At 42.7% G+C, this 11,399-nt stretch overlaps 1 protein-coding gene across 2 annotated transcripts; it reads left to right on the top strand.

Moving 5' to 3' along the window:
- The first annotated feature begins 1,535 nt into the window (after positions 1–1,535).
- On the top strand, positions 1,536–10,970 carry LOC137190717 (gonadotropin-releasing hormone II receptor-like). Of its 2 annotated transcripts, none has more exons than XM_067600265.1 (4): positions 1,536–1,646; positions 5,404–5,944; positions 9,576–9,777; positions 9,922–10,970. In XM_067600265.1, the coding sequence occupies exons 2-4, from the start codon at positions 5,405–5,407 to the stop codon at positions 10,323–10,325; spliced, it is 1,146 nt and encodes a 381-aa protein (XP_067456366.1). In that variant the 5' UTR covers positions 1,536–1,646; position 5,404; the 3' UTR covers positions 10,326–10,970. The 2 variants fall into 2 exon arrangements, with proteins under 2 accessions (XP_067456366.1, XP_067456365.1); XM_067600264.1 differs by having other exon boundaries at positions 9,919–10,970.
- The last annotated feature ends 429 nt before the right edge of the window (positions 10,971–11,399 follow it).

The raw sequence follows: 11,399 nt of genomic DNA, 5'->3' as shown, positions 1-11,399 counted from the left end.
CAACCTGCTTGAAATAAAAGCATGAATTAGTTTTTCAGCATCTTGCTGAGTTATGAATAGTTGAACCATTAATAATATTTCTGAGATGAAAGATAATGTTTTAATCACTGTGTTCATAATGATTTAAAGTCAGAATCTAAAATGACTCCGAGGTTCGTTACCTCCGGTTTGATTAAGGGAGTCAGGTCGCCGAGTCTTTTAAAGGTCTCATCCCTCTTTAGATTTCTGTTTTTTCTTCATTTAATTTTAAAAAGTTATCACTCATCTATGATTGTGGACAGACAGGCAGAGAGTGCGTCGCTTGGTTCAACAGATATATATAATTGAGTATCATCGGCATAGCTGTGGACGCTAACATCATGTTCTCTGATGACATCACCTAGCGGAGGCATATATATTGATTGAATATATTGAAATTATCTGGAAAAACTCCTGTTTCAAGGGATGTATTAATATTCATGACTGTGCTTGACATACTATTGAAGACCTTCTTAATGAGTGCAGATGGAAATGGTTCAAAGCAGCAGGTGGAAGATTTACTCGTCGCTACAATCCTGCAAAGTTCTGAGTTTGTGATGTTGGATCACTGGACAGATCAATATGTATCAGAGTTTACTGGTCAGCTGTATGATGTCATAGTGATGTCATCAGGGGTTTTTCTGTATGCAGCCCGAACTGGAGGAAGAGTTTAAAGACGTTGCTGTTTTACCTGCAGGGAGGCTGTAATGGAAGATGCCAGGTGCATTATGGGAAATGTAGGATCCAGCGTTGATGTTTGATGTTCCTGTGATGTTTCAGATCAGTTTCACCTTCAGACTGCTGATCAACTCAGATGTTAAACTAAGAACATGAAGATTTTTTTCAGCAGGACACTGAGAGGACATCACATGACCTACAGTCATTTCCTGCAGAATCTCCATAAAATATTAACTATTTGTACGACACGACAATTTCTCAAAGAACTTCAGTACAAAGTCAGAGGTTGTTTATCTGCAGCACAACAAGCTGGTGAAGCTGTAAACAGAACTGTGTTCCTGCACATGCTCAGTAGCGTCTGCCTTACACAGAACTACTCTCTGGAGACTGAAAACATGATGCTGTTATTAGTCTTTGGAGCCGTTTCTAAACAAACTAACGTGACCAAACTGTTGATGATGAAGGAACATGTGACCCAGTGCAGCGGTGTGACTCACTGACGTGTTTTTAATCAGATATATCAGCTTTGATACACATACAGTACTAGTTAGTAGATCAGTCCATTGTTGGTTTGGATCCAAACATGAAGAGAAATATAGAAAATCAGCAGAATGATCTTTTAAATCGAGTCTTCTCTCTGAAATTAATGTTGTACGTTATGAAAACTTGATTTTTGTCCCCACAACATGAGGAATTCCTGAAACACACTCTCTCTCTCAGAGCTCCTCCTCCTCTGTGCTGCAGTGTGTCTGACTGTTCCTCAGTGTTTCAGTGTTTCACATCAGAGCTGCTGCTCACAGGAACTGATCCAGATCAGTCTGGTTCTGGAGCTCAGCCCGGGTTCTTCAAAGTTCTTCAGTATTGGACTGAACAGAAAACATGAAGAGGAGAGAAGGAGAACACAGTCCGACCTGAGGAAGAGAAAAGGAAGGATTCAGACTGCCGATCAGGTAAAAACACTCACTCTTTCACAATAAAAGCCTCAACGACACCAAGAATAATTAATTCTGATCTGATCAGGTTTACTGGAGATGATTTGAGGAATCTAAACAAGTTTTAATGATTTGCAAACAATATTTACAAACATACAGAGTCAGAGAAGTGAGCTTGTGACTGCAGCGGTTAAATTCCCCGAACCAGCAGGTTAAATCTGGCCGTCATTACCACCACTGAGGTGCCCTTCAGCAAATCCCTCAACTCCAGATGCCCCAGTGGAGCTGCTCAGTGGCAGCAGGTCAGACTGGTTGCACTGGGCAGCTCCCAGCTGTGAATGTGATCAGAAAAAGAGAAGCTTCCTCTCTGAGAAACCCCCTGAATAAATAAAGCTTAGAAGAAATGTAGTATAAAAAGCCAAGAGGTGTCATCACTGAACACTCAGAGGTCAAGTTACAGCTTCTCAGAGCTTACTGCAGTTATTCCTGGCAGCAGGATGTGTGTGTGTGTGTGTGTGTGTGTGTGTGTGGTCCAGGTATTCCTCACGTTGTGGGGACTCGCCTTCTTTATGGGGACAAAAAGCAAAAGTCCCCTTTGCATAAATCATGAAGACTTGGTGTGTGTGTTACTGTCAGAATAATCAATATCACATTAATATTAATATGATCAATGATGCTTTGCTGTACTCTGGTTTGTCTCTATTAAAAGCCTTATAGAATTATAATTTTTTTATATTTATTTTATTTGATCTGGGCTCACTCTGTTAAAACCTGCTCAGATTCACACAGCAGCTCTGTGATACAGTCTCATATAAAACTGTTGTAATGATGTAATAATACAAAATATACAGTGTGACAAAGTTATATGATGTATGAACGCAATGAGAAAACAAATCTGATATTTAATTTATCATCACATTGACTTGCATTAATTTCCTTCAGGCTTAATATTACCCTTAATATTACCTTACCCTAACCTTAACATAACCCTAAACTAACCTTAATATAACCCTTACCCTAACCTTAACATAACCCTAAACTAACCTTAATATAACCCTAAACTAACCTTAATATTACCTTACCCTAACCTTAACATAACCCTAAACTAACCTTAATATAACCCTTACCCTAACCTTAATATAACCCTAAACTAACCTTAACATAACCCTAAACTAACCTTAATATAACCCTTACCCTAACCTTAACATAACCCTAAACTAACCTTAATATAACCCTAAACTAACCTTAATATAACCCCAAACTAACCTTAATATAACCCTTACCCTAACCATACCTGGAACACACACACACACACACACAGATTGAGTTTCAGCAGCAGTGAACAACAGATCCTTCCAGAAACTCTGCAGCAACACATTAATGCTGTGTGTATGTGTGTGTGTGTGTGTGTGTGTGTGTGTGTGTGTGTGTGTGTGTGTGTGTGTGTGCGTGCGTGCGTGCGTGCGTGCGTGCGTGCGTGTGTGTGTGTGTGTGTGTTTCCTGATGTTTCACAGGTGAATCCAGGTGTTGATGTTGTTTACAAACTGACAAAGACTTTACTCAAGCAGAGACGGCAGTGTTCAGTTAAAACTGAAGGAAACAGAAATAAAAACTAAATAAATAAATAAAATATAAAATAAAAATCATCTTGATGTTTCTATCAGTGTGAACTCTGAGGACGAACTGAAGCTGAAACAGCTGAAGAACATTTACAGACTTTAACTCTGAAAAACTTTAAACCACAGAGACACAAATCTTGGATCTGATAACGTCATTTTTACTCTGATTGTTTCCCTGAACTTCACCAACACACTGAATCCTTCCAACAGACACAAACACAAAAACTCATGTGTCAATCAGACAAACTGAGATAAAAACACAACAACAGGCAGCACATGACGATCTTTATTACATCACTGATTTATTGTGTTTATGTAGTTTAATGGTTGATAGTGTATAAATGTGTATATTGTGTTTATATGTAGTTCAATGGTTGATAGTGTATAAATGTGTATATTGTGTTTATATGTAGTTTAATGGTTGATAGTGTATAAATGTGTATATTGTGTTTATATGTAGTTTAATAGTTGATAGTGTATAAATGTGTATATTGTGTTTATATGTAGTTTAATGGTTGATAGTGTATAAATGTGTATATTGTGTTTATATGTAGTTTAATAGTTGATAGTGTATAAATGTGTATATAGTGTAAATACAGTCAGATGTGTAGCTCTCTATAGAACGTACTACAGTGTATCTACAGGAACGAGTTATAGAAATGCAGCAGGAAGCTTTGGTCTTGTGTTTTGGTTGAATATAGATGTATTTCAGTATGAATACATGTTAGTGTTGGAACAGAAACTGAAGAGTTTGGCAGTGAAGATGTAAACATGTCAGATGTTTTGAGGACATTTGAAGGCTGTAGTCACTGAACGCTTTCTGTGTGAAAACTATGCAAATGTGTCACATTTTGATCCAGAATTGTTGCTGTTGAAGAGTTTGAACATGTGGACTCAGTATTGATGCCTGCAGGGAACCGATCAGTAGAGAGAACCCAGAGTTTCCAGTTTGATGGACATGTTGGTTAAAGTCTTGTTAGTAACAGGAAATTTAAAATGCGGCTGCTCGTCTCAGCCTCCGTGTGTCTCGACAGTTTCCTTCTCGGTTTGTTTTATTCAACAGTTCAGGGGTTCGTTTCACAAAGCAGGTTCAACAAACTCTGAGTCTAATCCTGAACTCTGAGTTGATCTACTCTGAGATAAGAAACTCAAAGTTTCCCTCATTTCAGGGTTAACAGACTCTGAGTTTTCACTAAACCTACTTTGTGGAACGGACCCCAGATCCATGAAAAGGTGAAACTGTTTCACAATGAAAGGCAATGATTAGAGAAAAGTCACAATGATGTCTTTTCTTCTTCTGTTGTTTCTTATTATTCATCTTGTGACCCTGTTTGGGGTCCTGACCCTCATGTTGGGAAACACTGCAGTAAACTATAACAGTGTGTTGGTACACAGTCTGTGTGAGAACCTGCAGGTTTTATTTTTGCTCAGTTCCTGTTTGATTGAAACACAATCACCTGCTGAGCTCTGATTGGACGCCTGCAGATCACCTGTCTGTCTGTTTGTTTATCTCTCAGCCAACAGTCAATCCGCTCTTATTGTGACAGAGACTTCCTGTCTGTCTCAGTTGATGAAAGTCCGCAGATAAGAATCTCGTTAAAGCACAAAGACTGAGCCTGAGGCGTAACCATGGTAACTGACTCACAGTGGCTAACGAGGAGTCACTTGACGATGACTCAGACAGAAGCTGGACACATTCACCTGTTCAGGTTTAATTCACTGATGACCTCATCAACACTTAAGGATTTCATGTTCAGCCAATCAACAGCTAATAATCGGCTGATTGAACCAATCAGAGCAGCGACAGATGGAAAACATGTAAGTCACTGACTGATTCCATCATCTATGCATATTAAAAACACGTCTGTGTCAATCTGATGTTTCTGGACTTATAGCTCCTCCTCCAGACACGATGAACATCACATTTATTATTCTCTCTTCTTGATGAAGCTCAGCTAGCAGTTTCCCTCTGCCTCCGGTCTTTGTGCTAAGCTAGGCTAAACCTGACCTGGACTCAGAGGTGAAACTGAAACATCTGACACATGTGAGAAGAACCACAACAAGGTTTATAGAAATGTTGAACTGTTCCTTTAAATCTGCAGCACTTCCAGTTTAAAAAACATCATTCATAACATCACTCTTCTTCTTCTCTGCAGGATGTCAGGTAACTGGTCCGTCTTGAGGCTGTCATCACTGGCCCCACCCACCAGCTCTGTAGCCGCGCCCCCTCCCAACAACTCCCACTTCCCCCCGCTGACGGACTGGGAGGCTCCCAGCTTCACCCGGGCCGCTCAGTTCCGTGTCGGCGCCACCTTGGTGCTCTTCCTGTTTGCCGCCTGCAGTAACCTCGCCCTATTGGCCAGTGTGTGGCGTGGCCGTGGGCGGCGGCTGGCGTCTCACCTGCGTCCGCTGATCCTGAGCCTGGCATCGGCCGACCTGATGATGACGTTTGTGGTGATGCCTCTGGATGCGGTGTGGAACGTGACGGTTCAGTGGTACGGAGGCGACGCCCTCTGTAAGCTGCTCTGCTTCCTGAAGCTGTTCGCCATGCATGCCTCTGCCTTCATCCTCGTCGTCATCAGCCTCGACCGCCAGCACGCCATCCTTCACCCACTGGACGCTCTGAGCGCACACTGCAGGAACCGACGCATGCTGCTGCTAGCCTGGAGCCTCAGCCTGCTGCTCGCATCACCACAGGTACATCACCACAGATGCATCACCACAGGTACATCACCACAGGTACATCACCACAGGTACATCACCACAGGTCACCACAGGTACATCACCACAGGTACATCACTACAGGTACATCACCACAGGTACATCACCATAGGAACATCACTACAGGTACATCACCACAGGTACATCACTACAGGTACATCACCACAGGTACATCACTACAGGTACATCACCATAGGAACATCACCACAGGTACATCACCACAGGTACATCACCACATGTACATCACCACAGGTCACCACAGGTACATCACCACAGGTACATCACCATAGGAACATCACTACAGGTACATCACCACAGGTACATCACCATAGGAACATCACTACAGGTACATCACTACAGGTACATCACCACAGGTCACCACAGGTACATCACCACAGGTACATCACCACAGGTACATCACCATAGGTACATCACCACAGGTACATCACCATAGGAACATCACCACAGGTACATCACCACAGGTACATCACCACAGGTACATCACCACAGATCACCACAGGTACATCACCACAGGTACATCACCACAGGTACATCACCATAGGTACATCACCACAGGTACATCACCACAGGTACATCACTACAGGTACATCACCATAGGAACATCACCACAGGTACATCACCACAGGTACATCACCACAGGTCACCACAGGTACATCACCACAGGTACATCACTACAGGTACATCACCATAGGTACATCACCATAGGTACATCACCATAGGAACATCACCACAGGTACATCACCACAGGTACATCACTACAGGTACATCACCACAGGTACATCACCACAGATCACCACAGGTACATCACCACAGGTACATCACCACAGGTACATCACCATAGGTACATCACCACAGGTACATCACCACAGGTACATCACTACAGGTACATCACCATAGGAACATCACCACAGGTACATCACCACAGGTACATCACCACAGGTCACCACAGGTACATCACCACAGGTACATCACTACAGGTACATCACCACAGGTACATCACCATAGGAACATCACTACAGGTACATCACCACAGGTACATCACCACAGGTACATCACCACAGGTACATCACCACAGGTACATCACTACAGGTACATCACCACAGGTACATCACCACAGGTACATCACTACAGGTACATCACCACAGGTACATCACCACAGTTACATCACTACAGGTACATCACCATAGGTACATCACCACAGGTACATCACCATAGGAACATCACTACAGGTACATCACCACAGGTACATCACCACAGGTACATCACTACAGGTACATCACCACAGGTACATCACCACAGTTACATCACTACAGGTACATCACCACAGGTACATCACCACAGGTCACCACAGGTACATCACCACAGGTACATCACTACAGGTACATCACCACAGGTATATCACCACAGGTCACCACAGGTACATCACTACAGGTACATCACCACAGGTACATCACCACAGGTACATCACTACAGGTACATCACCATAGGTACATCACTACAGGTACATCACTACAGGTACATCACCACAGGTATATCACCACAGGTACATCACCACAGGTACATCACTACAGGTACATCACTACAGGTACATCACCACAGGTACATCACTACAGGTACATCACTACAGGTACATCACCACAGGTATATCACCACAGGTACATCACCACAGGTACATCACTACAGGTACATCACCACAGGTACATCACCACAGTTACATCACTACAGGTACATCACCACAGGTACATCACCACAGGTCACCACAGGTACATCACCACAGGTACATCACTACAGGTACATCACCACAGGTATATCACCACAGGTCACCACAGGTACATCACTACAGGTACATCACCACAGGTACATCACCACAGGTACATCACTACAGGTACATCACCATAGGTACATCACTACAGGTACATCACTACAGGTACATCACCACAGGTATATCACCACAGGTACATCACCACAGGTACATCACTACAGGTACATCACTACAGGTACATCACCACAGGTACATCACTACAGGTACATCACTACAGGTACATCACCACAGGTATATCACCACAGGTACATCACCACAGGTACATCACTACAGGTAAATCAGGGACTGCAGATGGAAATTAGCTTTTTTGATACATGGTCCTTGTTTAATAAAGACTAATAATAATTATCACTGCAGGTGCACATCACTTTGTATTTGTATTTAGCATGTTGAACATGTAAATGTGTCCGTGTTGTGAGAGTTCAGTTTTCTCCACACGTCTCAGACGTGTTTGTTACATGTGTCTGTGTAAACTGAAGAATCGTGTTCAGGTTGGAATCTTCTTCTGTGCAGAAGCACATTTTGATCACAAAAGAAAAAAACTGGAGGCCTTATGTTTTCTTTGGTGAACACAATGTGCTTCCATAGATCTGCTTCCTCACAGCTGCTGAATGTTTCATGCAGCTGCTGCAGAATATTGAACACGAGCTTCACTCTGTGTTTAATATTAATATTTATGATATGATGATGTGGAACCTGCTGATTTGATCTGAAGGACAAACTGAGGTTGGACTGAAGGAACTGAACGTCCTTCTATCTGATTATATTGAAGGTCACAGATCATTATGTCCATTATCAGTTTGTACCAGTTATCAGTCTGATTAAATTATTAATCATTTAGATTTTTATAAGTTAAGTTATTTAAGTTGTTTTGTTGATCTTCAGCTCAGCAGCTCAGAACCTGCAGAACCCTCTGACAGGTAAATCCCTGCAGGAATGTTGTGGTTTGGAGATTAAATGTGTGAAGCCTCCTGCTGTTAGCTCGGGCTAACTGATCCCCTTGGTTTCTATAAGGAATGCTAACAACGCTAAGAAGCCAGCAGAACAGATCAGAGGTCTCTGATGTTTTCCAAACACAGATCACGTCTGACATCCAATCAGAAGCTGAGATCTACTGATCAGAAACACAAGAGATTAAAGCCCACAGTGGGTCAATCATTCAACATTATTGATTATCAACCTTCAGTAAGATATAATGTGATAATCAGATTGTTTTATCAGTTCACATAAATCTGATGTCAAAAAAACAGCCACTGAAAACTGATTTTATTCTACATGTATCAACAGTAATCAATAATAGCTGATCGCTGCATTAAACATTAGTTCAATTATTTTGTGATTTTGCAAACATTTAGCATTTCATCACATAAATGTTATGTGATGAAATGTTGATTAAATATCACAGTCAACATCATTTACAAACAAAAATAAATGTTCAAGAAAAACGTAAACAAATAAATGCACATACAGAGACTCATAAACATATTTACAGTGCAGATGTTTAAAAGAAAAGAGGAAAGAGGAGGTGAAAAGTTATTTATGACACAAAACTTCAGCTTTTTCTTGTTTTACTAACTTTCCATGTTAGAAACATTCATTTTGTGATTAAAACAGGATCATTTGTTGTTAAGTAATAAAATATGTCAGAAGAAGAATCTCTTTAAAACTGATCTGATATGTTTTGGTCATTGTGACATAAACAGAGACCTGACCTGGAGTTTACCTGTCCTCAGGTGAGTCTCTGACGTCTGTCTCTCCCTGCAGCTGTTTATCTTCCGGGCGATCCGGGCGCACGGCGTTGACTTCACCCAGTGCGCGACTCACGGCAGCTTCAGCCGCCGCTGGCAGGAAACTCTCTACAACATGTTCCACTTCATCACGCTGTACATCGTCCCGCTACTGGTGATGAGCTGCTGCTACAGCCGCATCCTGCTGCACATCAACCAGCAGCACCTGCAGAACAAAGGTAACACACCTGTACACCTGCACAACAAACGTAACACACATCTGCACACCATCGACTGTCAAACAGGCATCTGGAGTGACCAGATGCGTCAGTGTGGTGCAGTGTGACATCACGGTGTGATAACAGCCCCTCCTCTCTCAGCAGGTGAGTCGTACCTGCGGCGCAGCGGCACTGACATCATCCCGAAGGCTCGGATGAAGACTCTGAAGATGACGGTGGTCATCGTGCTGTCCTTCGTGGTGTGCTGGACTCCGTACTACCTGCTGGGGATCTGGTACTGGTTCCAGCCTGATATGCTGCGCGTCACACCTGAGTACGTCCACCACGCCCTCTTCGTGTTCGGGAACCTGAACACCTGCTGCGACCCCGTCATCTACGGCTTCTACACGCCGTCCTTCAGGGCCGACCTCGCCGCCTGCTGCCGGAGGACGAGGAGGGACGCCGACGCCTCTCCGCGCTCTCTGGACCGGCTGTCCGCCCGACAGTGTCCTCACAGCGGGGAGAACGAGTCGGACCCCGCCACCAACAACCAGGCTGCCGGAGACTAACCAATCAGAGGACGGGAGTTCAATGATGTCACTGTCTGTATCTGAACACTGTGAGTCTGAAAACCTGAACCAGACTCCATCAGCTGCAGGTGGATCAGGACTCTGGAGTCTCTCTGCTCCCTGTTGGCAAAAGTCGCTCACTGCAGCTTTAAATCTGTCAATAACATCTGTTAATGATTCTGGTTTTAAAAGAATCAAATCAATTAAAGTGTATATTTGTAAAATTATGTTTTATTCCTGTTCTTTGCTCACAGTCACAGATTCCAGCTCTGTCTCGTCACCCTGAATCCTCTACACGCTGAGCTCTGATTGGTCAGTTATTCTCTCATGTGTTCATATTGAATTGTGAAGTTTACGGTGATGTTCAGCTTTCAGTTGATTGCAGAAAAGAAACACTGAAGAAGAACCATGATGATGTCACAGATATGATGATGTCACAGATATGATGATGTAAACATACTGACTTGCGTCGACACTAAGAGCCAATCAGCAGCTGCTACTGTGATGATTCTGAGCTGAATGACCGTCAGCAAGATGATTGATTAATTGGAAACTGATCATCTTCGGTCTCGTTGGTTTCGTCTCTTCTCTTTAAAGCTCTTCAGTCTTATTTCTCTTTCTGTGTTTAATCATCATTCTTTTTATTATTATTTCTATGTTGTATGTTCGTCGCATTTTCTGTTTGTTCTGTTTTCTAACTTGTTTACGACGACGTTTTGATATTTACTGTAAATTCTTCTTGTAAAACCATTAAAACAAATGAAGTGAACACGTCAGAATCAAATCCTGATTATTACAGTCTGAACATGTTGAACATCTGGTCATAAAGCTGTTATTAACTGTTAAATCCTGATGACTTCATGAGCAGAATCAACAGAACAAAGAACTGATCACACCATCGATATTAATCAAGTGGACAGAGCAGAGCTGCATGTAGCACCTGCAGGGACGTGGAGGTGGATGCGGTCTGTGGTGGATCATCGTCCCAGTTATCCCACTGACCTACTGGTGGCAGTAACACACCAAGAAACATTACAGGTAATGATGATAAAGGCAGAGAAGAAGAAGGCTGTC

Source organism: Thunnus thynnus, chromosome 10 (assembly GCF_963924715.1).
Source record: "Thunnus thynnus chromosome 10, fThuThy2.1, whole genome shotgun sequence".
NCBI classification, from domain to species: Eukaryota; Metazoa; Chordata; class Actinopteri; order Scombriformes; family Scombridae; genus Thunnus; species Thunnus thynnus.
Note: the sequence above shows the minus strand (reverse complement) of the source record. Positions and strands in the feature narration are given on the sequence as shown.

Excerpts from the sequence above, each read along its gene's own strand:
- LOC137190717 (XM_067600264.1), top strand. The coding sequence starts at position 5,405 with ATGTCAGGTAACTGGTCCGTCTTGAGGCTGTCATCACTGGCCCCACCC. Across the intron at positions 5,945-9,575 it reads TGCTGCTCGCATCACCACAG|CTGTTTATCTTCCGGGCGAT; the intron begins GTACATCACCAC and ends CTCTCCCTGCAG. Across the intron at positions 9,778-9,918 it reads GCAGCACCTGCAGAACAAAG|CAGGTGAGTCGTACCTGCGG; the intron begins GTAACACACCTG and ends CTCCTCTCTCAG.